Source organism: Mastomys coucha, unplaced genomic scaffold (genome assembly GCF_008632895.1).
Source record: "Mastomys coucha isolate ucsf_1 unplaced genomic scaffold, UCSF_Mcou_1 pScaffold22, whole genome shotgun sequence".
NCBI classification, from domain to species: Eukaryota; Metazoa; Chordata; class Mammalia; order Rodentia; family Muridae; genus Mastomys; species Mastomys coucha.
Window position 1 is genome coordinate 251,099,321 of NW_022196905.1, and position 27,623 is coordinate 251,126,943.

The following is a 27,623-nucleotide window of genomic DNA, read 5'->3' on the forward strand; positions in this document are numbered from 1 at the left end:
AAAAAAAAGAAGGTATCAGCCGTCAGTTCTCAGAAAACCATGATGCATAAACAGAAGGCAGCAAACACTGAATTTTTTTCCTGTCTCTTTTACCCATCTTTTTAGTTTGATTATCCCAGGAGTGACAGAGTCAAACTTGACCCCCCGTATTGTTTCTATTGTTAATTTTCGTGACTATATTAGTTAAATAGAGGAGAATATTCTATAATTTATTACTCCTTCTCCCACCTCATTTGGCAGATTCATCAATTCACAATTGCCTATAATCCAAATTCCATGGCACCTGATGCCATCTTCTGGCCTTTAAGGGTGCATACAGTCATATGTACAACCCTAAACACACACACACACACACACACACACACACACACACACACACACAATTTAAAAAGCAAGAAAAAGATATATACTAATATTGACTAAAGAGAGATTAAAATTTGACTTAATTTTGGCTGGTAACATGAATAATTTTATAAGTAAAGAATTTCAATTTTACATCACATAACCTAAGGTATTTTACTAATTGTCATACATACTTTCCCCTACATCATAATATGTAATTCTACATATATAAAATAAATAATATTCTATACTAAGAACATGTGCAATTGTTTCTTGAGAAAAAGTAGTGATGTATCTTTAAAAAGCTAGACTATTAAATTTCACTACATGACTGTAAATACAAATATTCAGTAGGTCTGATTTTTCCAATAACTTTCTCATAAATATTGCTGTGGTTAAATAATATAAAACAAACAAAATCATGGCAAATGCATGGAATAAGCATCCATTTCAGGGAAGAGAGTCATTATAATTTTAAAAACTTGAGAGTCCATTTGTGTTGATTTTGCCTCTCAGAGAGATTTGATGACTAGAAAAAAAAAACAACTCAGAGAGAAGATGATTTTGATTTTCTTTATTTATTTTAACTTTTGCAGACTAGTGATGGTCTCCTCTCTTTCTTCCCCCATTTCTGCATACAAGAAGCGGCATGGACTGTCATCCAGCACAATGGCTCCGACTTAATGAGAGTCAGGAACACTCATTCTGAGAATGCGCACACTGGGGTTTTTGAGTACACGGCCAGCATGGAACAGCTCCAGGCCTCCATTAACCGGGCGGAGCACTGCCAACAGGAGCTCGCCTATTACTGCAAGAAGTCGCGGCTCGTTAATCAGCAGGGTGAGTAAACTGAGGCACCTGACATGCTGTCCGGGCTGCATGGTGTGCTTGCTCAACTGCATCCTGAGGATTTTAATTTCACGGAGGTGCTGATGTTCTGCTCACTTAGCAAACATGTCACAGGCTGGAAGTCTTGTGGATGCTTTTGCCTGGAGAAAAGCACAAGGTCAATTTGCATCGAGCTTTGTTCTGACTCTCCTCCTGGCCTTAATCTGATAACTGTGAAGTCAAGGCTTCATTCTGATACTAGATGAAGGGAGAAGGTGTTTATCCTTATAAAGAGCAAGCGGCGCATACAGTTTATTTTATCAAGAATGAAAGCTAATACAAATATGACTTACTTTTTCTCAAAGTGACTATTCTGTGTAACTTTTTTCATGAACTCTTGACAACTAGCCTCTAGGTATAGCTGAAAATTAGGAGAGGCTGCTAGAAATAGTGGCTTCAGCTGCTCAAACAGAAACCAGAAAATCGTGGGAGCTCAAGCATTCTAGTAAGAACCAGTTTTAGTTCTGTCTGGGTTTTTCCACTTTCTCCTTGGGATTTGAACTTGGGTCCTTTGGAACCACAGTCAGAGCTCTTAACTGCTGAGCCATCACTCCAGCACTTTACACTTTCTCTTTAGAGCATTTCATGGTGCTAGAGCAGTGCAGGCATTGCACATTCCTCCATAGAACAGACTTTAATGAAGTGGTTCTGATGCGACCAGAGTGTTCTCGCGATTTTAACACGTCTTCCAATTGTCTAATATACAAATCTTCATTGAAAGAAACCAACCTGTAAGAAGCCTTGTTTTCACTTGGATGTCTTCTCTTTAAAATGTTCAACTACTCTTTTCTGCTCAATTGTGTGACACTCACTGTTCTTCTTGGACAAGGATGACATGCCCCAGACCTGCTGTTGTAGTAATAATTAATCTCAATTGGGGGTTTCCACCTTGCTCTTGATCATTCAGTTCCCAGATAAAAGATACACTACCTTTATATTTATAATAAGCCTTTAAAGCACTAGACCTGGGCAGATATCTACCTACTGTACTATTATGTCTACTTCTCTATCCATAACCCCGAATTATAACTTGCCATGTTTCATCTGGGCACCTTTTAACTTCAATTGGTCAGCCCTCATGGCCATGTTTTTGTGACTCACCTACCCCATGACACCTTCTCCTCTCCCCACCTGTTTCTTCCTCATAGTCTTTACCTGATACCCCAAGCCTGGGAACCGAAATCCCACCTACCTCTCTTCTGCTTAGCTATAGGCTGTCAGCATCTTTATTCAAGCAATAGTTTCAACTTAAGGAGCACGGTCACATAGCATTACTTGGCTTAGGAAGGTAAGGATTCTTGCATCCTTGTCCCTGAGGCAACCAGGGCCAGTACTTAGCATCACAATACATAGCAACAGACCACACTTCAACAGCCCACCTTGTGTATTCAACCTTTATTCAGCTCTGTAGCATAGTGCCTTTGAGCTGTAATACTGCTGCATTTTCCTTGAGAAATTAGGATTTTAAGACCTATGCTCCACCACAATGTCACCTTGTTGACTCTTGTTTCTTTTATCCCCTACGTTTGTGTTTATTAAAAACTGACAAACAAAACCTGTACAAAAAAATCCCCAAATTCCTTATCAATTTGAAACATTAATCTTGAGAGACATTATCACCTAGGACCCCCTCTTCCTCTGCCTCAACCAAGTCCTCTTCCTCTACCCAGGGTCTTGTGTCTTATCCTAGCATGGGCTTCAATTGTAGATGGGCCATTGAGAAAACATTTTTAAATGTAGTTCATACCATTATCACATGGCATGTGGAGCATCCACAAAAATGATGGCACAGTAGGACTGGCATCAGACGGCTCCCTCTTCCTTTTCCAGTTAGACTTCCATTTACTCTCTGCTCACTTGATGTAGGATTCTTTTCTCTACAATATACAAGTTCCCTTCTCCTTTTTCTCTTTTCCATCACATTCTTATTTAGACTTTTATCCACCCAATTGTTGTCTTGCTGGTTCCAACACAGATCTCATATCCTAAAAATTCAATGCTATGAATGAGGGCCACACCATCATGAAAATGGTAAGATCTTCTTGCATACGAGGAGAGAGTTAGCTTCCTGTTCTAGGTCTCTCATTGACTAGATACAAGACTGAAGTGGATGAAGCTTTGATTCATCAAGGAAGTAACATCTATGGAAAGGTGCCACCAACAAAGACAGGGATATGGGCTTCAATAGAACAACACACCTGAGGTGACATACTTGAACTGAACCCCTTTCATCCTCAGGCATGCTATGTAATTATAGTGAAAATAAACAGCCTAGAAGGAAAAAGATCATCCAATTTTTCATTTTGCTGAATATTTATATTCTTTTATATTGCATAATGTTCTGTGAATTTATTCTCACCAGACATAGCAGGATTCCCCTCTGGTTTTGTTTTTGCTTTTAAATTGGATAATATTCCCTTGTGCATATAACCCATTTTTTTTTATCTAGGCCACCACTAGTGGACAATTAGGGTGCTTATGTACCTTGGGTATCATGAGTAATGCTATAGTGCTAATGAGAACCTCTTTGGGATGGTAGAAGGCATTATGCAAAGCACAATAAGCCAAACAGAAGAACGCAAATGCTATATCCTTCTACTTGTGTATAGAATCCTAAAAGGCAAATTCATAGAAACAGAGAATGGGAAAATGGCTGCTGAAGAACAGGAGGGCACTAGGAAGGGTCCTGTCCATGGGATGGGGAACAACTGAGCTCCTCAGGCACAACATGGTAACTACAGTTAACAATATCGTATTATATACTTGGAATTTATTAGGAGAACAGTTCTTTTCAGTGCATGGACAAACACTCACGCATGTAACTACATGAAGTGATAAGATGGTCCCAATCGACTCACGATGTATCATGATGTACACATTGAATTGGTATGCTTTTCATTCACTAACCCAATAAATCTGAACACTAAAACATAAGGAAGAAATTTATCAAAATCACAAATGAGTCACATACTAGTAAAACCAACAGATGGAGTCTCCAAGGGGAGACTGAAAAAGCAGAGTATGAATCAAGGAGAAGAACTTTATACCTTTGGTAGAAGCAGAGCCCTCCAAGGCACTGCAGCCATGCTTGAGACTACACTGCCTGTGTTAGCTATTGTTCCTCTTTCTGTGATAAAATACCCCAACTAAAGCAAGTTAAGGGAGAAAGGGTTTATTGTGACTCACAGGTTGAGGGTATAGTCACAGTGGTGGGAAGCCCTAGTAGCAGGGACTTGAGGCAGGTGGGAACATTACAACCCCACACAGGAAACAGACAACGATGATTGCAGGTGTTCAGCTGGCTTTCTCCATGGTGGGTAGTCTACGACCTAGCCCAGGGAAGGGTGGGTTTTCTGTCTCAGTTAACCTATGCGAAAAAAATGCCTGCTAACATGCACAGAATCTAACTTACTCTAGATACTTCCACACAGGTGTGTCTGGAAGTGTTCCATCTAGAGCAGGGTTTCTCAACTTGGGGTTCATGATCCCTTTTGAGGTTGAGTGACCTTTTCTAATGGATCATTTATCAGATATCCTGCATACTACATATTTATATTATGACCCATAGCAGTAGCAAAATTAAAGCTATGAAGTAGCAATGAAAATAATTTTATGGTTGAGAGTCACTGTATGATAGGGTCATAGCATTAGGAAGCTTGAGAGCAACTGTTCTAGGTGATTCTAGATCCTGCCAACATAATAGCCAATATTAGCCATCAGATTATTAAACACAGCACTCAACCCCAGAAGGCTGTGAACCAGGGGACAATGATGACTGGGGATTGCTAACTACTATTCTTCCCAGGTCAATACTCAGAGTTTACCTGAGGTGGAAGAACTGAGAAAGGAGAGAATAGTTTAGATGCTGAGGTCCCAATAGGAAAGGCAAAGAGATGGAACAGGGAGGCAGGTTTAAACTGGATTTCTGGATCCTAGTGATTAGCAGATTCTACATGTAACTGAGTAAGAATTCAGTGGATTTTATGAACAAATGTTTTCAGCAGATGAGAATTTGTAACTCAGCTCATGGGAAGGATGGTTTCTGGGGATACTCAGGGTGATTAAGAGTTTAACTATGAGGGACAGAATGTAACTAGCATGGTTTTATTTTAATTAAAACATGTTCTGTGTGTTTTTAAAATTCACTTATGCCTTTATTTAAATTATTTAGTTACTCTTTATAAAAAGCCTTAGATAGACTCAAATGTATTTGATGTCTTTTAGCACTTAGCCAAGCCTGGTGTAATGACTCAATGTGCAAAAGCAGTTGCCATCAAGCCTGATGATCTGAATTTTACCCCTGGTACCCAGCTGGTGAAAGAGAACCAATTCCTGAAGGTTCCTCTGACCTCCATATGCATACTGGTAAATGCATACACAAACACACACACACACACACACACACACACATACACACACACTACATATACATACATACATACATATAAACACACATATATACATACATATCATACACACAACATGCATTATGCACACACATTCAGCATATACGCACAAATCATACATTACACACACATAAAATACACAAATCGCACATTACACACATATACATATGCACATACCACACACATACATATACACACAACACAATACAGCATATGCATACAACACACACACATTATAGTGATAAATAACATACAAAACATTCAGCAATTTATCTTTCATAGGGAAGAGCAGAAATATAGTAAAAAACATGGATTATATCTTAAGAATAAGAATCTATTTTTTCTCCCAGTCTATGAATATATATTGTAAGCAGTGTACATAATACTAGAAAAGTAACAGGGAAGCTTAACAGTTAATGAATTGTTAATAAGTTATAAGTAGAGTATTGATGTTAATAGCTTTATATAACACAAGCTTCCAATGTCCATGTTCTTATTTTCTCTTAATCATGGAAATTGTCTTAATGGTGGGAGAAAAGTTGTCCTCCGCACTTGCAGAAGTGCTACTTAATAGTAGGCTAAAATGAGTACTGTGTTAGTGAGTAGGTTATGTTTGAGCAAAAGCTGCCAATTCCCAGTGGGAATGGTGGTAGTAACATAAAGGCTTAAAGTCCGGAGGAAAATGGCCTGTCCTTTGTGGGGATGTGACTGGTTTGGTGTTGGTTGCGTTTTTCCCCTCAGTCTCCAAACACTATGATTCTTTTCCTTGGAACTTTTTTCTCTCCTGAGATAGATTATCTGCATGCCTCACATCCCTTTCTACAAATCCTCCGCTAAATGTTCTGTCTGCTCCTTGCTTGAATTCCTTGGCATCGTATTTAGTCTTGGCTCTGGGAAGGAGCCGGTAGCTGAACATTTATTGTAGAAAGAGATGCATTTAGCTAGGGGAAACTTTTCTTTTTTTTTACTGTAATATTCGCTTCGGGCATGAAGATTTTTCAGGATTATTTTTGTAGTCTTCAAATAAATAGCCAAGCCAGTAAATGGAAGAGAAAATATAGACTTCCCGATAAATCCTAAATCATGACAAAGGAGTGCTGTACCGTGCCTGATATCTAATAAGCTGCTAGTGTATTTTTAGCCAATAAATATATGGAGACAAGTCAATGCCTTTATATAACACTTCAGAATGTTTTGATGGGTGTTTTGGGATTTAGAGTCAATTTTATTTTACTATATTAATTACTATAGCTTATATTTTGATGCCAATTTGTTTTAAAGATTATTTTTTAAAAGTTGCAAGTAGAAACTCTCTGTTTTGCAAAGAACGATGTATTATGCATTTAACACTGAGAACAAGGGGTTGAAGAGCATGCTCAGCAGTGGGGAACACTTACTGCAGACCTGTAGTTAGTTTCTAGCACCCACATAAATTGGCTTACAGTGAAATGTAACTCTTGGTTCAGAAGACCTGATGATCCCTTCTTGGCACCTGAATACATGGGATATAAGTAAACTCATGCAGGCACAAACACATACTCATTAATGGTAAGTGAACAATAAATACTTTTTAAAGATTATAAAATGCTAAATTTTTGTAGAAAAAATAGACTTATGGTATCTTGTAAAGATAGTTTCTTCCAAAATACTGTCAGTTAGTGTGTAGGGCATTATTATACCATATCGGGCCCTTTCTGTCTATGTCTCTATTTCTGCCTCCCTCTCAGCATCTTTGTCTCTCTCCCTATATGTCTGTCTCCCATGTCTGTCTCGTTCTTTCCCTCTCAACCCCACCCCACCTTTACTTTTAATTACTTAGGAAGAAAGAACAATGGCCTAAGGTGGAAGCAGATATCTCATTCTTCTGTTTTGTCTTTCAGATGGAAGCCCTCGTAGCTGGTGGGTGGGAAGAACCAACGAGACACAGACCTACTGGGCAGGTTCCTTGCCTGTGCCTCAAAAGTGCACTTGTGGCTTGGAAGGGAACTGCATTGATGCCCAGTATCATTGCAACTGTGATGCAGATCGGAACGAATGGTAATTTTCCGATTAATTACGTCAAGGCTGTGCAGCTACGTGGATGCTAAACACATTAATTCAAGGAATTAATTAGGCGAAACTATGTTTCGATGATACATGGTATCATCATTCTAATTCTACAAGTTAAGACAGAAAATGTTCAGAGGTTATTTTTAATAATGGACCACATATTTTGCTTATTTTATTTTTATCATACGAGAAAACATAAGCATCTATGACATGAAAGTTATGATTCTTTCAAGTTCATTTTAATTGTTAATATCAGTACTTCCTACTGTTTCTATAATATTATGTACTCAGTTACTGAAGCACGTCTCGTCAATACAGGCTGTAAACCTCCATAGTACAAGTTTATAGATTTTGAATTACTATTAATCTGAGCAATTATTTTAGCATGTATCTCTTTTATATTTTTTTAAAGGACAAAGCATGCCAGAAAGAACAATTGTTATATTAATGATATCTTCAAAATGGGAATCTATAAATTTAGGGACTTGAAGATATAAAGTATTTTTATAAGCAGAAAATAAATCCTATGTATGTGTTCTTTTAATCTTAAAAAATTTTAATGATTTTTTAAAATCTTTTAGCATAGACTCTACAGGTATATTTCTCTTATACATCATTTGTAAATGAATATTTAAATGCTTATATTCCCATTTCTTTGCACGACATGTTCATTTTATTTTAGTAAGCAGCTGAACCCTGTATATATTTAATTTTAAAAAATTTACTCTTTGAGGATTTCAAAGCTGTATACCATATGATATGATCAGACCCATTTCCCTTTCTACCTCCCCCAAATCTCCCAGCACATGTCCTTTTTCCAACTTTGTTTTCATCTTTTACTTTAAAAAAGCCATGTGTTTCCAGTTAGTATTGTCTGCATATGTATGGGTATGCAGCCATCCACTGGAGCATGAGAAACCTTCCAGTAGACACACTATCTCAAAGGATGGTTCTTCTTTCCCTAGAAGATATTAACAGTCAAGAGCTCCTCAGTTAGGGGTGGAGCCTTATGAGTTCCTCAAGATCCCCATGTGTGTTCTTCCCCAACCCATACTGGAGTATCCATAGGAGTGATCTTGTGTAGGTTATTGCAGCTTTTGTGAGTCCATGAGTCCATTAGCTGTGTCATGTTCTGACCACATTTTCCAGCATTCCTCCATTCCCTCTGGCTTTGTATTCTTTTTTGTTTTCTTAAATTTTTTCCTGCAATATATTTTGATCATATTCTTTCCTCTATTCTACGTTTTCTAACTACTTGTCCCAGCATTCTTTGAGCCTCAGTGACAGAATGTTAGTAATCATGTCCCACTTCTGTCACCTGCTTTCAGCACTTCAAAGTATTCATAATCTTTTTTTTTTGTTTTTTGGTTTTTTTTTTTGGTGGTGAAACAATTTTATTTCACAGTTGTCTTTAAAACTGCAAAGACATTTATTTTCTTTATATAAAAACATTGGTATAGATACCTGTACTTCCTAGAAAATGATTATGTAGACCCTTTCAAAGAAAATGCACACCATTATATGGTGTCTGTGAAGTTCCTTAGAGAAAACTCACATCTGGATTGATCTCTAAACCATACGACCCAATACACTGCAGCTGTATGCATCATCTTAATTTGAATACGACTGATGGAATTGTCATATATACATGCATCTCAGTGATCAGTTACTGTTAAGTAAACTCATTATTTGTATTATGTAAATGTTGTGTGTTAGCCTGTCAAGCATTATGGTCATGATAATGCTATATATGTGCTGTGTACATGAATGTATATAATAAATGCATGTATGCACAAACACATATACACATATAAGGCTCTTAGAACCAGATGGAAGAAGAACCTATATATAATAATAGAGCTGTGGTTATATTTTTATGCTTATTTTATGTGAAGACTATCATCTCTCTTACCCAAACTGTACTTTAAGGAATGGGGGGGTAGTCTGAAAGAGGTTGGAGAGAGGGATAAATAAATACAAATAAAAAATATTATGTGGAATTCAATAAGAACTATTATTTATTCCTTTTGAATCATAGACTTTTGTTTTTGTTTTGTTTTGTTTTGTTTTGTTTTGTTTTTGAGACAGGGTTTCTCTCTTTAGCCCTGGCTGTCCTGGAACTCACTCTGTAGACCAGGCTGGCCTCAAACTCAGAAATCCTCCTGCCTCTGTCTCCCAAGTGCTGGGATTAAAGGCATGTGCCATCACTGCCTGACCAGACTTTTTTTCTTAATATCTTCACAAAACATTGTTCACACACTGAAAACTATAATTTTATGTATGTAAAAATGTTATTCACAATTATTAATAGCAACAAAAACAGCCTAATCACCTCCAATAATGTGCCCCGCCCAGTTCTTTGAGAACACATTGATAATTAAAGCTTGTTTTTGCAAACAGTTTCAAACTTCTTAAGTTACGTTCCACATATAGGTAAAGAAACCTACATAGAACTATGCTTTTATGGACAGAAAAACATTACATAAATAAATATTTAGGGCTCTGCAGAGATGACTCACCTGGTGAGGACACTGATGCCAAGCCTGATGACCTGACTTCAGTCCCAGATAGCCACCGAAAGGAGAGAAGCAATCATTATCCTCTGACTTCATATGCATGAATCCCCCTGAACTAACTACATACATACATACAACATACATATATACATACATACACGCACATACATACATACATACGTGCAATGAAAATAAGCATTTGGGACTGAATAGATGACTCAGCAGTTAAGAGCCATTGCTGCTCTTTCAGAGGATCTTAGTTCAGTTCCAGGACCCACCTCACAGGCAATAACTGTTTGTTACTCCAGTGCTAGGGGATTTGATGCCGTCTTCTGGCCTCTCGGGGTACCAGGTACACTTGTGGTAGACTTACATGCATAAAGCAAACACTTAATACATAAAATAAAAACAAATGATAAATCTTAATATATAATACATATATATGCATTAGAAGGAAGAGCAGTGGCATCGAACATAGACAAGGGCTTTCATGATTGGTTGAAGGAAGAGAACTAAAGGGGATGAGACATAGATTTCAATTCCTTTCCTTTGTACGCACTACTTGAATCTTGCTCTTAGGAGCCTAAACTTCAAAGGAATACCTTATTGTTTCTATATTTGGCATAACATATTAGAAGACAGAGTTTTGGGATTCCTGAGTGACTGGAAATTGAGGCATAGGGTAGTTTCCTGAAAAAGAAAGCTAGTTTTGACAAATCTGCTGCATAACCCCTGCCTTGAACCTTTAGCTGACTTTCAAAGTGCATGTGAGTCAGGGAGAGAGTTTAGGGCCAAGGAGAGAGCCACGTACAGAAAACTGAACAAGCCATAGGGTATTCCCACAGTGACTACTGAGGAAAAGATTTGGCTGCTCACACTCTGAGATAGGCTTTGAAAACCCTTCAGTTTAGGGCAGGAGTGGCAACAGGCGTTCACCTCTTGACTGCAAAGACCATGTCCTCAAATCGAGAGGGAAGGCTTAAAACCCAGAGGGAGGCAGACCTAGGAACCCTGGGAAGTACAAAACCACAGGCTTTGACTTAAATATCCACAGGAAAAATAACATCTTAGGGAACAATAAAAACATAGCGTCTCTTGAGTGGTCACCCACTCTACACATGACTGGGTATTTTAAGAAAGTAAAATTCCATTTAAAATCAAGACATTGAATGAGGTCATTATAAACAAAGTCTTGGCCACACTTTAAAATTTACAAGTGAAATCTTTAAAGCTAACATTATTGAAATGTTTGAAGATCTAAAGTTAAAAATAACCACAGTGAGTGAATAGGGAATTTAAAACAAATAAAAGTGAACTGTACTACAGGACAGAGTGTACATTGTAGAATGGCAAATTAAATGAAAATGATCATAGCAAATATTCTGGGATAAGAAGAATCACCTTAGATGAAAACTCAGCTAAGAAATGGAGAGCACCAGAAAATATTATAAATTGTCCAGTGTTCCTTAAATAACAAAAGTAAAGTTCATTGTTTAGTTACATTGCAAAGTCTATAGCATGCATTTAAAGTAAAATACCACAATACCCCAAGCAAAGTTTGAGTGTGCACTTCTTTGTATATATGGATGTTAAGCAATCTCGTGCAAAGCTTGCAATAACACATATTGCGCGATATAAAATATAGACTATGAAAAGTCATGGATGCATTTTATAATTCATTAAGGAAACAATATAATAAGTGTTTTATATGAAAAAGGAATAGAGAAGATAGGCATGGATATAGAGGAATATGGAGTTGATCAATAAGTACAAGACAACAACACCCCAAACCCCAAAATGTGAGTAAAATATAAGAGGAAAAAAGAAAAGTGCTTTGCTGAAAAATTGAAATACCAACTATCCGTAACTAATCCGTTTCAGTCAAATACATGAAAAATTTCTACCTGATTAAGAGAGACAGCCAATGTTCTAATTTTTGTCTGTTTTATAAACAATGATGAGGATAGCTTATTATATTTATTTATTATTAAATTACATTCATTCTTTGAGGATTTCATCCATGTATATTATACGTTCTGACTATTCTCTTCTTTTTTGCTGTCTATTCTTCTGTCCAACAAATAAATTATTCTGTGTTCATGATTTTTCATTTTTGTTCTGTGACCACTGTGTTTAATTAGGTCTATCTGTGGAAGCATGAGTTTGGAACTGTGCATTGGATTCTAATGAGCTCAGGAGTGGGTACACAATAAAGACAATGACCTCTTCTTCCCTGGAGTCTACCAGTAGCCAGTAATTGAACACTTTATAGGATTAAAGTGGGCTGTTGAACTGGGAGAAAGGCATCCACTCAAAAGGCCATTGCATTCTAATCTTAACCTATGTTATATTTTTTGTAGTCTAGACTTCAATGTCTATAAGGGGTACTAACATCTTGCCATATTTTCTATGATGTGCAATTAGATTTTTTTTTTATAAGTGTTCAAACTTAGCAGGAGAGTCTTCATTTAGAAGTGCTGGGAAAATCATTGCTTATTTTAGAATTATGCTCATCATCCTAATTAAAGGATTTTGTTGATGCTCTTGTTTATTTTAGGACCAATGACACTGGATTCCTCTCCTATAAAGAACATCTGCCTGTCACTAAGATTGTGATTACGGACATAGGACGGCCCCATTCAGAAGCTGCTTATAAACTGGGGCCTCTGCTCTGCCGGGGAGACAGTAAGTGGTCCCAATGTGTGAACTTACCAGAAGAAAGTCTTTTTTGCTTAAGTATTACATGACATTCAATAACAGTGTGATTGGTCAGAAGTGTATCAGGAAAACACATGAGATGTATTCTTTAAATTTTTAATGACATTCATGTATATATATATATATATATATATATATATATATATATATATATATGGAGGTGTGGGGGAGGGGGAAGGAACACGTGACACAGTGCACATGTAGAGGCCAGAAGACAACTTGAAAAAGTCTGTTCTTACCTTCCAACATGTGGGTACCAGTGATTGAATTCAAATTGTGAGACTTGGTAGCAAGGGCCTCTCCCACTACCTACCTTTACTTTATGAAAGGCTAAAAAGAAAAAAAAAAAGAAGAAAGAAGGAAATTGTTGCCTCTCCAGCTGATTGGTTCATAAATGCATCCTAGCAACCCTAAATTTCTCGGCATCTTTATCTACTTATAAAGAGTCAGTGCTATACAAAATGGTTAAGAATTCATGTGTACTTCCTACTGGTAAGCCTGGGGTGAGATGAGAAAATCAATAGAAGCACATGTCAGTTTGATCAAACATATTTCAACCTTTAATCTCTATTCTTTTTTAGTTCATATGTGTGTGAATTGACTTTCAAACAATTGTTCCTCTGCTCTGTATATTCAATGTGTAACCATTCTAAAGTGGGATTTTAAAATTCAGAAGTAGTTTATGACACACACAGATACACACCCATACACACACAATACACACACATATATACATATCATACATACACACACACACACATACACACATATACACATACACCCATCCATATACATCCATGCACACACATACACCCATACACATACATATGCACACATACATCCATACACATACACACACATACACACACACACACACACACACACACACACACACACACACACACGATGCATGCCCATGCATATCTAGATATTTGTTTTTTGTCAGGGAATGAAATGAGCAGAGATTACTAATCTTTGTCATCAAAAATCAGTTAGCTTAAAAGTAGATGCATTGATTATGTATGCTTTTAGTATTTCCAGAAAATAAAATGGAAGTAGAAAGAAATATTTGCTTGCATTAAAAGCATGCCCTAAAAATACAGTTTTGTTGTGGGAGCTCCACAGAACCAGGAAAGATGTGACATTCAGTAGATAGAAGGAGATGCATAGCAAGCTTCGTTAAAAAGCAAAGATATTATTGGCCTATAAACATTACATATGCATTCTATAAAACTGCTATTTACCCACTATTTCTGGTGTGCATCAGCCCTACCCTTGGCTCAATCCCACAATCATAGGAAGATGACATAAGGATGTTTCCTGGAGGGAAAAACTTATGAGCATAGAGATGAGGTCATAAACTCAGCATGTATCCAGAGGAGTACACGATATTTTGTGGCTATGGAGAAGTGTTTCTGTTCCTCACCTGTACCATCAGTGCATGTGTAGATCAAAACTCTGCAGTCACCTGCTGATGTCTGCTTCTCCCCCTCCATGTAGCCACGCCCATTGCACACCAGGCTGGACTGAACAGAGAGAAACTTAGCTGGGCACTGGTGTGCAGTCAGGATCTTGATGGGAGTGAGTTTATTTAATTGGGGGGAGAAAGGAGTATTTATACCCCTCGGGAGGTATTTAGGGTCTCTGAGGCAAGGTTTGTGTGTCTGTGTACAAACACAGGACAGGACAGGAGTGTTGGAAGATAATTCATCTAAATACTTGGGGGCTATAGGAGTATGGTAGGGAGGTATGGGAATGGGTAACCTCATAAGGTCAAACGAGTGAAGTCTGATAACTGTTGGGTTAGTGAATTAGGGTTAATGGTGGGAGAGCAGGCTTTCTGGTGTCGGGTTGGGAGGAGGGGAGATAGCAAACTCCTGCCATCCTGTCTTTGATGTTTCCAGGGTTGAAGTTGTCTTGACTCTTTCTCCATGTCTTTGAGGCACTATGGTCCCATACTAACAAACCAGAGCTCCTCTCTTATGGCATGTGCCACAATTTCTGGGAATCAGGTGTGCTTTTACTGAGGTCATTACCAATTTGAAAATCCCTTAGGATTTTCTTCCTTCTTTTCATCCTTTCAAAGAAAGATTTTGTTTAAAAACAAAAGATTTTATTCATTGTGTGTGAATGTTTGTATGTGTGCATTGCATGTGTGTTTGTGTATGTGTACCACATTAATAGTTGTTGCCTTCAGAGGTTTTAAGAGAACTTCAGATCTACTGGAATGGAGTCACCAGTTATGATCAACCATTTTGTAACTGAATCCGGGTCCTCCACAAGAGTAATAAGTATTCAACCTCTAAGCCACCTCTCTAGCTCCAACCCTTAGAATTACTTTACCTAAAATTCTTGCTGAATATTTAAGCATTCTCTCTGTCTGTCTCTGTCTGTCTCTGTGTCTGTCTCTGTGTCTGTCTCTGTGTCTGTCTGTCTCTCTCTCTGTCTCTGTCTCTGTCTCTCTCTCTCTCTGTCTCTGTCTCTGTCTCTCTCTCTCTCTCTCTCACACACACACACACACACACACACACACTCCTAAAGATAGATCCACAGAAATGCACCACACATATAAACACACCGATTATATACTTTTTAAATTAATTTTTAAAAATGTGCCATTTTTACATCCAGGCCATTTTTCTCTGCTTTCTCCTAGTTGATATTTGCAATAGCTGGAACCATATAGCAGTATTTAAGGGGAGGGTCAGGGTTGTTGACACAAATCTTACAGGATACCAGACTGCCAGGCACAAAAGAGCCTAGGATCCTTGTGTGTATCCTGCTAACATTAAATAGTTCAATTCAGGGAATACAGAAGAAAGAAATCTTAACAATATAAACATATATCCTGTTTTAGTATGCTGAGGCCTGCTAATTGTGATTGACTACTTTTATTGTTATTGACTACTTGGTCCTCATGCCTCCTATAGTGTGTGGGTTGAGGGTTATTTTCACATGAGGCCTTACATTAGACAGGTTTTCACGGTTGCAACAAAATATCTTGACAAGTTATTTGAACTGAGGAGGGTTTTGTTTTGTTTTGCTTTGCTTGTGCTTCTGGTTTTCAGGGGTTTCAGTCCATGGTTAATTAGCTCCCTTGCTTTTGTACTATGGTATGGGGGAAAGTAATTGCAGAAAGGCAAAAAAAAATAGATGTGGGGAGCAAATTTGCTCATCATGTAGTGACATGGAGGAAAGAGGCAGAGGCAGAGTCAGAGGCAGATGCAGAGACAGAGACAGAGACAGAGGCAGAAGAGAGAGGAAAGGCCTGGGGATCAAATGTATACTTTAAAGGCCAACCCTAGACACTCCACCTCTTCTATCTCTGTTCTCCTTAGTTTTCATCATCTCCAATAACACTATCAAATTATGACTCTACTGATGGATTAATTAATTGATTAAGTCAGAATTCCTCTAATCTATTACCTTCTGCTGAAAGCACAAGGTGAATTATAAACCTGATGACCAGCAGTGTGACATTAATGTAATACCAAGGAAAAGGAAAAGGGGAGGGCCCAAGTCAGGCCATAAGAAAGAAGGCTGTAAGTTAGGGAAGTAAATTCTGTATGAGTAGATGGAGAGCTCAGAATTAGGGGCTTAAGGATAACCCATGACTTTCTGCTTGGAGTAAAACCAGTTCTATTATTCACTGCGATAAGATTTTTAAAATTATTTTGAACAGAAAAGCATAGGAGTATAAATAAAACAGGATTAAATATCTTTTTCTCAGAATCTAGAGTTGCAATTAGAAGTGCTGCAAGCCTTAACTCTAGCCATTTTGTAGAAGAGAGGACAGAGATGCTGAGAAACATGCAAACAAATTAAAAATGAGTGTGAACTCTGTTGACTACTAGCTATGAGACTTGCCCCAATTAATTGATGGCATCTCTTTTCTCAGATCCTTCTTGTTTTTAGCACAAGTGGGTCTGAAGTTCATACCACTGCTAACACTGTTGTCAACAGCAGAAGTCACATGTAAAAACTGTAAGATGCTTTTCTCAGCAGCATGATGGCTTGGGATGGGAAAACTGATTTTTGTGGTGGAAGAAAAGCCAGTAAATGTTATTATCCTTAATTACCATGGTGTTAAAACCTTTATTGTTCATGTGCTTATTTATGTTGTTCTTTTAATGACCCAGTTTTTGTGCATGACAAATATTAAAGAATCATTTAGACAATGTAAAGAAACTAAAGGATTTTGACAACAGCATAAAGCTACAAAACCATCCACACACTTAAAGCAGATAACATTTCCTTCACCTGATGATAATGGTTCGCTTTTATACCTTGCCAAAAACCTCTCACCCAGAAGCCCTTGCAAAACAAAACAAAAAACAAACAAACAAACTTCTTTTTCTATTACTGTGGTTTTGACTTTTCTAGGACCCCTTAACAATGGAATCATTCAAATCTGTTTTCCATTACATCTAGATTCTTTAACTTTACATACTACACTTAATTCATACATATGCTTGTATGTACCCATAGCTCAACCCGCTTTGTGATTCAGTAGTTATCCTATGGCTACATTATGGTAAATGGAATGTATATCCATTCACTAGTTCATGCAGTGTTTGGCCATTTCCAGCTTTAGGAGATTATTAATAAAGCCAATATAGCGTTATGCTTGCACGTTCTTGATTTTTATCTAAAGACATCCTCCTAAGAGGGTGATTACTCATTCATGTGGTGTAAGGAAGATATGGCTAACTCTGTAAGATGCAGCAGAAGGCACAGCCTTTCCATACCTCACATGCCAAATTCATCAAAGTACAAAGATTTTGATATCATGGTAACTCTTAGGTTTTCCAGGAGGGTTCTAGAATCTGTAGAAAAGCAAAGTGTATGTGTGTGTTTGTGTGTGTATGTCTGTCTGTATGTCTGTCTATGTGCCTCTGTGTGTGTCTGCCTTCCTGTCTGTCTGTGTGCATGTGTGTGTGTGTCTGTCTCTCTGTCTGTGTATGTCTGTCTGTCTATGTGTCTGTGTATGTCTGCTTTCCTGTCTATCTGTGTGCAGGTGTGTGTGTGTGTGTCTGTGTTTTTGCCTGCCTGTCTCTCTGTGTGCATGTGCATGTGTGTGTGCATGTGTGTGTGCGTGTTTAGAGGTCAGTGGATATCTAGTATCAGGCTGCATTTCACCTCGTTGGAGGTAGAGTCTTTTATTGTTCTCTAATGAATAAGCCAAGAAAGCTGGCCTGCAGGTTTAGAGGAATTCTCTCACCTCTGCCTCTCACTCCACAGTGGAAGCACTGGTGGTTACAGATGCCTGTTGTTACACCACCCACCTTCATATGGATTCTGGGGATCCTGAATTCGCACTTGGATGTTAAGGACTTTAGTCACTGAGCCTTTGCCTTAGCCCTCAATTCTGAAGTCTTGCCAAGTATATAACTTGGTTTCCTTTACTTCAGACACAAAAGGGGTGAGGGAAATAGTAAAAGGCAAGGATCCAAGTTTACCTGTGGAAAGAGAGCTGAGAAATGCTCAACCTTGTGCTTTGATGTCTCCTCAGCCTCCCAGGAGGTGGAGAATATCTTTGAATTTGTCGCACCGTTGACAGTCTGTAGATCAACAGCTCTGACATCAGCATACATTTATACCAGAGCCCCATAGCTCATTCCCATAGATTCTCATTCAGGGGGTGGCAGGGTGGGTAGAGCTTTGTTTTACATCCTTCTGAAAGCTTCCACTCTATGGATCAGTCTGTATAGTATTGGCCTAGGGCAGTACAGTTTATAGTGTAGTGCTCCGCTGGCAACTCTGTCCCAGTCAATGATGAGGTTGGTACCGGATGCAGAGTATGCTTTTAGAATGATTTATGCCAATTGGACAGAGAAATTTATGTCCATTGAACAGAGCAGTAATAAAAAATGGACAGGAGATGGTGGCTATGTGCTGTTGTTTTTCTCATTCTGTTTTTCTAGCAATTTATTTTTATTGTAGTCATACAAAAGCATCCGGCCCATGATGGATTAGGGTGAGGGTGTGGGGGGGGGAACCCAAAAGAAAAGCAAGTATGTTTTCTAAAGATAGCTTGAGAATCCCAGCTAGAAGTCAGCAGCTGGCTTAGGTCTGAGGTAGATCTGACCCAGAGCGTGAATATCCCAGTGGTCCTTGCAAAATCTTGAGAACTCCTCCTAAATTTTTAGGAGACAAAATGTAATCAGGTATGATACACAGAGTTAAGTGATCTGGGGCATGCAGCACAAAGGCATCATAGGAGCATTCTGCTGTCCTGTGATGCCTCTACCACAAAGAACCTGCTTGGAACACTTTGCCACCCAGCTCCCTCTCTGTCTATCTCAATGTCATTGTCATGCAAGTTAACCCTACCTTTTTTTTTTAAAAAAAAAACTTAACTCTTTAAACACTTAGATTAAAACCTTTATTTTTTAAAAATATTTTATTTTTATTTTTTACTTATTCACTTTACATCCTACTCAGTGGCCCCTTCCTGGTCAACCCATCCTGCAGTCCTTCCTCTATCCTCCCTTTTCTTTCTCCTCTGAGAGAGTTGGGTCCCTGCGGGGTAGCCTCTCATTCTGGCACTTCAGGTCTCTGGGAGGCTAGGTGCTTTCTCTCCAGCTGATGCCAAACAAGGCAGCTCAGCTAGAACACATCCTACTTACAGGCAACTACTTTTGGAATATTCTTGGTGAAGCTTTTCTCCCAGATCTCTAGAGGACACAGACCTCCTCCCCTCTGTTGAGATAAATGTTGAATATATTACTATGAGTTATTTCTCATACAGCCTTTGATTCTGTTTGAGTGCTTAAGAATGGGGTCCATTGCTCATTTACTTTTGTGTTCCTGGTACCCAGTACTTGACTATGGCATGAAAGAAAATCAATAAATAGCAGTTTGTAGAGGAAGGAAAGCGATCCATCACACACATCTAAAGAAATCTGTACATGGTTTGAGAATTATTGGTAAGAAACAGAGAGTAAGCTATGAGTTGTATAAGCAGATGTGTGCATTCCACAAAAGGAGTTTAGATGATACAGGAAGATAGTTGCTGACTTTTAAAGTTTCTCACAGCACAAAGCGCATCTGGTTCTACCCAAGACATTTGCTTGTGACGTACCTGAACTGTGGCTGTCAAAATGTTTTCAGGTACGAATATGAATTTATATTAGTTCTGAATTTATTTATTATGAATATTTAAGTTCTTTTTTTATTAGTCCTTTAGGATTTTCATACAAGCTTTTTGTATCTATTCCAGTTCCCTAGTTCCCTACACACTCAACTTTGCGTTCCTACTTATGAAATGGTAAGACCTATCTGTGCTCCTTGTTATTCTCTTGGGTGTGTGGCCATTCACTGGAGTATGGAGGACCAGCCAGGGACCACACCCCTAAAAGAAAATTGACTCCCATTCCCTAGCAGCCACCAGCTGTCAATAGCTTCTTGGCTAGTGGTAGGACTCATGTGTCCCTCTACTGCCTTGATGGAACCTTGACTGGCGTCCTTGATGGAACCTTTGTACAGGCAAGCACAGCCTTAATGTGTACTCTTCCAGAAATGTATTCATTTATACAACAGAAACATTTTTCTACTTCTTGGTGAAAAAGAATGGTTGATGGCCCGCATTTCTTTGCTTTTTGTTTAGAAAACAAAAATCATTACTAACCAGGTTTTGCTAACTCTGCTATTCTTTGTAGAGTTGCTTATACTTAAGCATCATCTCAGACCTATCATTAAAGCCTCTCTGATCTTGAATGCTTTTTATTTTGATTTATTTCTACTTGAATTTTGTTGTCAAGTATCTGTTGTTTTCTTTTATTTTTCCCTCTAGGATGTGTGAATGCTGTCTTTCCCGAGTCTGCACGTGCTTGGGAATAATTGTCACCTTAGGATTAGTAGCAAACAGCTAATTTAGCCTTAAAACATTCTCATTTTCTTGGCAACAACTTTACTGAGATGTGACTCACATGCCCTACAGCCCCCTCCCTTTATAAACGTGCACAATGCAGCCATGTTCCATGTGCTTATTCATTTTAGAGGAACACCTGTCTCCACAGCTAGTGGGAGAACTTTGTATCATCTACAAATTAAACCTGTATTCACTTTCCTTTCATTCTTGCCTCAGACAGATGCGGCTACTTAAAACAAAAATTCTAAAGACTGACTTATTCTGTCTATTTCATATATATTGAAACACAAACTGTGTATGGTTTTGTGACTAGTTGTTTTCACAATATTTTAAAGTTCATCTATGTTGAAGCATGTATTGATATCTTATTGCTATGGACAAATAACATTTCACTATAAGAATAGATAAGTATATATTTTATCCCTTTATTAATTCATTGTTTGATGAATATTTGAAATAGTGCCATTGTACTTTTGGAACAGTGTGAGTAGGGTCCTATAGTCATTTTAAAGTTATTTTGTAGACACAGGTTTTGATTTCTCTTGACCTTGTCTTAAAAAATCTAACCAAAGAATTGATAAATTCCAGCACATCCCAATGGGCTCTTTAGTGTGGGAACCACTGTATCATTTGGGGGCCATGTTTTTCTTTTCCAAGGGGGAAGAAGTAATCAGTTTATGTTCATGTCTTTTATTGTCTCACTTGTATATCAATAGAAACAATTTAGAAACCAATTATATGCACTCATTTTAAAATTAATATGCACAATTTTCCATTATAAGATTCAGTTCTGTGCTTCAAAAGATATAAATGCTGGCTACAAAAGTTTAATATAAAAAAAAACTAAATATATTATTCATATTTTCATGTATTACATAAATATATATATTTTTGATTAGATGTTTTCTTTATTTACATGTCATACAATATCTCCTTTTCTAGGTTCCCCTCCAACAAAAAATAAAAACAAAACAAAACAAAACAAAACAACCCCTGTTCCCTCCCCCTCCCCCTGCTCATTACCCAACCTTCTGCTGCTTCCTGGCCCTAGGATTCCCCTATAATGGGGCATATAACTTTCACAGGGCCAAGGGCCTCTCCTCCCACTGATGACCTACTTGGCCATCCTCTCCTATACATATGCTGCTGGAGCCATTAGTCCCACCATATGTACTCGTTGGTTGGTGGTTTAGTCCCTGGGAGCTCTGAGAGTACTAGATAGTTCATATTGTTGTTCGTCCTAAGGAATTGTGCTTTTTGATCTCTGCTAGGTTTGTTCACATTTTCCTACTTGGTTTGCACTGAAGAAGTCAGCCACCTTGTTTTCCATAGCTGCTCATTTGGTCTTTCAGGCTGACTATAGAAGCAGGTTATGTTTCTGAAAGGCATTTGCCTGTTGCCTCAACACTTAAAAATGTAATAAAATACCCTCTAGGCTGGATATATTTTCCTTTCCTGCTCAGAAATTGGTGGACAGTATTTTTTAATTTTCCTGCACAGATGACTTTAGGGAAATATGAGGTCAAACAAAATTTTCCACTTTAAAGAAGACTTGCCCTTTTTAGGTGATTGCTTGAAGGAAAAACTGTATTTAAAGGTCATTATTTAATAAGAATGCATCCAAGTGTTATACATTTGATATTTTTCTGTGAAATAGATACAATAACCATACACATCCTATGTTTTGAGGAATTTTTGCAAATGTTCTAAATTTCTGTTCTTACTTTTTAGACATTGAAACTTTCAATTACTTTTATTAAATGTATGTCTTACCGAGTTGTGTTGAAGTTTTAGGAAAAATTACCCATGAAACCTATCAAGTTAGGAAAAATGGTTGAGAGTTTCTTGTTCTAAGAAATGTTTGAGTCTCTGAAATTCATCTTGTCTGTATTGACTGGTCTAGTGGCCTAAGAAAGCACAGCTGCCAATGATATATTACATAATCAAAGGTTCGTGGATGCAATAAATAACTTTGCAGAGGTTAGGTGCTCAGACTAGGAAAAAGATATTAACTAGTGATTTGCTTAATTTCCCTTCCATTCGACACACTTCCAGTTGGCAATCTACCTATGAGCCACTAAAGAAGTAGGGATCAATTCCATTTCAACACATAATAAGGTAATATAATTTTCTTATCTTCTCTATGTCTGATAATCTCCCACCCTCTATAAATTTTTATTTCAATGTTTGTTATTCATCTATCTTATTAGCTTTTTTGTTGCTTTTTCTAGTTTCTTAATGTTGTCATCTTATCATCTAACCCTTTTCTTCTCCCTTCCTCTTCATTTCCTTATTTCTCTCATTCTTTCCTTTTCAATAAAAAAAATTGACTGGATCACTTGGAACATATAAAATTTAAACATGTAGGAATTATTCTAAGCTTTCTAATTGCTCTGATAACAAAAGGAATTGTATAATTTTCTTCAACAAGTACTTATTGATAGACTACTTGTATAGATAGATGTATAGATAGATAGATAGATAGATAGATAGATAGATAGATAACATTCTTATTCATGATTTTGGCATTTACGTTATCTTAGAAAGAGAAGACAATAATCCAGTAAAATATATGTTATGGTAGATGTTAACAAGAGCTGTCAAGAAAAAAAAACAGTAAAATTAATACAGAAGAGAGGAAATTTTAAATGAGATGACTGTTCAGGGATCATTGAAAAGGCATCATTCAAATAAAGTCAAGACTGAAGACAGTAAGGAAGCAAGGATTAAGTACGTATTTGAAAGAGTCTCAAAACAGGAGGAACCCAGAGCAGTGATGCAGACGTGGGGATGTAGCTGACAGAAATGTATAAATGTGTGTTTTCTGTAACAAAGTGGGGCACCATGAGCAAGTTGTGAATGGTAAAAGAGTCACATAGGAAACTGGTAATCATGCTAGGGAGGGCTTGGGAATCTTTATTTTCAGTTTCAGTGAGCTTGAAGAACACTAGAAAGTTTTGAGTAAGAGAACATGATGACTTATGTTTTAGTGAGATTCAGCAGGGTAGAAAAAAGCAAGATGTGGGTGATGTCATATTATTAACTGTGTTAAAACTTCATAGTGCCTTGGAGCACAGTGCGATGGTGAGAGATATGATTGTGTGCATTGTGTAAAGGGAGGGTTAATGAAGTTCCTTATGAATTAATGGCATCTTCAGGAGGAAATATAAAGAATATGACAGAGATGTGTTTGATATGATACTTAGAAGCATAGAGCTGACATTGATTGAAATGGGAAACACTATTTCCAAGGTCAAGAAGTTGGAATTATTGCAAGGAGCTTCATTGTTAGACATCTAAAAGCCAAGATGTTATCAGTCATTGAAATAGAGATGTGATGTCACATTAAAAGTTACAGGCTTCAGACATATGTTCATATATAATAAATATGCTTACATCCACAGAATAGATCAGCTGGAGTTATTGTGGATAAAGATGTGTAGGGGCAGAGTCATGGGATACTCCAGAAGTAATAGAGGTGGTTTGGAGGAAGAAGGGAGGAAGACTGAGAATTATATAGCACTAATGGAAAAGGTAGAAAAGTGTAGGTGTCCTGGGCTCCAAGTGGAAGCAATATTTCCAAGGAGGAAGCACAGTCAACCACACTAAATGTCGATAGCTTACATAGGCGAGAATTGTGACAACTGATTTGAGCAATGTAGAGATCATCATTGACATTGACAATGGCTTGTTTAGGAGAGTTAGTTGAGCTGAGTGTGGGAGATTAGAGCTTAGAATAGGCTCATCAAACAGTGGATGTGAAACAATGGGGAAATTAGTAATGGGCGGGAAGAGTGTAATATCATAGAATTGAGTTTGGAAGATGAAAGAATTAATAGCACAGTTGTACTGAAGGAAGAGGCCAATCACAGACATCTATGGAATAGGAACAGTTTGAGATTCTACACAAAGGATGTAAAGTGTAGATAGTGATAACAGGGAGATGAAGAAGTGAAATGGGTAATTAGAGAATGTCTCTTGGGATTTTATTTTTATTTATTGAAGTTCAAGGATGAAAATTGAGATGTATGCTTAGAAACAGAGCAGGTTCAAAATCAATTTCTAAGAACATGGAATTCATGAAACGCATCAGCCATAAGTGGTGCTTGCAAATTAGCATGCAGTGTTCTCATTTGGCATTGTGTTATATCCAACATGTGTTTACATAGGGTTATGTAACTATGAAGGCTCTATGCCCCAGTATAGGGGAATACTAGGGCCAGAAAGTGTGAGTTGTTAAGTTGGTGAGCAGGGGGAGGGGATAGGGGGTTTCGGAGGAGAAATCAGGAAAGGGGTTAACCCTTGAAATGTAAATAAAGAAAATATCTAATAAAAAAGAATATTTATATAATCTATAAATAAGTTATATGTGCAGGAGTCATTAGATAATAAATATGAATAATTTACTAACTCTTATTTTTGGTGAGTATAGTCAGTGAAATAACTCATCAAATTAGTTAATATAGAAAAGTTTCCCCTGGGCATGGAAAATAGAATCTGGTATGTCTGAATATAAATATATTTGAAGGGCCAATGTATTATAATTAAAAAAAAACACTGACGGGTCAATATAAAGTATGTATGTTTGCAAATAGAGAGAGTTGTTTTGAGCTTTTTCATTTATAGTCCACGAGAGTGTTAAAATATTTTAATAATAATCTCAGACAGTATTCTGAGTGTCTAATTATTTTTGACATTAAATGTGTGAATAAAGGAAGTTCATTTCCATTGGCATGTGCTCAATAGAAAGCTCTTAATTTGCGCTTATTTATCTTACTTCCACCAAAACAACTCTATTTCATGTTACTTAAATACCTAAGGTTGGTTATAAATGATGTATTGATGAATTTTCTTCTTCTTAAATAGGTAACTGGACTCAAAGTTTATTCCATAGGAATATATATTAATGCAAGGAATCAGTATTGGGTAGACCAGATGTATTTTGCATTTGAAATATATGTTTCTTTGCTTATTAGCATGTTGTTTGATAGTTCAACTTAAGTTGCTTCAGATAAAGAGGATATGGTGTATGGAAGGATCTCCTTTCTGGTATCTAACACAACCTTACATACTTTCCAATGTTGTTCTGACCTTCACAGGAATGAAGCATGAAAAAGCAATACCAAAGTTAAATCAACTTTGCTCACTTTGTTTACAATTTTATACATCCTTTTGTATCTAGAATGGTAGTAGGTGGATGCTTGCATCAAAATTGAGCTGGGAAGATAGCTCATTCAGAAACTGCTTGCTGTAGAGGTATGGGCACATTAATTCAATTCAAGCACCTACTAAAAAGCCCTGAGCCTCAGGAATCCTCCTCCCAGTGAGAGACCCTGTTTCAAAAATAAAGTAGATAAATCCTGAAGAATGACAGCTGCAGTTGACCTTTGACTGTTTGCATATATATACATGCTTGTGGCCATGCACACATATACGAACTCTATTCTTCCAGCCTCTTGTAAAATAAGATTTTCTGTCCTTGAAATTTTAAACCATATATATATATGTATATGTATATACATATATATATATGCATATGTATATGTATATATATATATATATGAAATCTTTCCTTTGCTACTAATATCCACTTTTCTACAAAATTAATGTAAGAATAATAAGAAACATATTCTCCAGATTATTTTTAAAATCCTTTGATTACAAAGGCAATCTCTGCTCTGCTTTTGTAAGAGGTAAAAATCATGCCAGCTATATTGAATGTGTTGGAGGAGACAGCAGGGGTATTTTACTGTATGCAAACACACATGAATAGCTTTGCTCTCTTTTCTTCTGATCTATAATCCACACACTGTGATTCTCCTCAGCCAGACTTCATTTGCCTCACCCTCATTTTTACACATATGGATTTCTGTGGAGGTTCATAAATTGTTGAAAACAATAACAGAAGTGCTAAAAAGAGGAACCAGTGAATTATTAAACCAATACATAGGTTTTTGTGTTCCAATGAAGCAACATGTAATTAATCTTGGTACTTTATTTCTGTTAAGAAATTTCTACTTTCTTGCTCATTTTAATGGCTCATAAATATTTAGAAGATGTATTAACTGTTAAAATATTCCTCACATCAATGTTTTAATATTATATATATTTTAATATTATATATATGAAATTTACTTTTAAGAAGAGATTCCCATCACTCTCCTTTGATTTCTTTATATCCCCAACCCTAAGAAAATATTACTCCTTTTTATAGAATTCTTTTTTAAAAAAAGCCATCCTACTTATGATAGAAATAAATGCTTAGGAACTTTGTAAAAGTACATTTAGTATTAAATAGTGCTAAATCCTAATTCTTTATGGCTCTTTATAAATGTATTTACACATGAAATCAGATATTTATTTTATGTTCCTATTTTATAGGAATAAATCTTCATCCTGATATATAATGGATGCATATACATTTATGTACATATACACATTGTATAGTTATGGAAATCTAAAAGGCAAAGTTTCCAAGGGAACTTCAATTTTCTTTACTGATTCATACTTCTTTAATTAGATATTTTAGTTATTATTTAGTTCATTATCACTAAACAATGTATTACAATACATATTGATGTATTATTTTTGTACACGTGTTAATGCACACGTGTGCACATGCACATAGAGGCCAGAAGTTGACATCAGGTGTCTACCATAGTCACTTTCCATATTGTGAAAAGAGTGTGCCTCTCACTGAACATGAAGCTCACTTGTCTTCCCTAGCCTAGCCCTGGAATTATAGAAGCATCCTGGTATTATGTGGGTGCTGGGGATCTAGCTCAGGTCCTGTGCTTACATGACAACTGCTTGACTCTATGAGCCACCTCT

General features: G+C 37.1%; 1 protein-coding gene across 3 annotated transcripts in view; it reads left to right on the forward strand.

Moving 5' to 3' along the window:
* Cntnap4 (contactin associated protein family member 4) overlaps positions 1-27,623 on the forward strand; it is a 353,495-nt gene that overhangs the window by 220,846 nt on the left and 105,026 nt on the right. For all 3 annotated transcript variants that reach the window (XM_031341494.1, XM_031341492.1, XM_031341493.1), the window contains 3 exons: positions 985-1,182; positions 7,517-7,673; positions 12,759-12,886. In XM_031341494.1, coding sequence (XP_031197354.1) covers positions 985-1,182; positions 7,517-7,673; positions 12,759-12,886 — 483 coding nt within the window. The remainder of the gene's footprint in view (positions 1-984; positions 1,183-7,516; positions 7,674-12,758; positions 12,887-27,623) is intronic.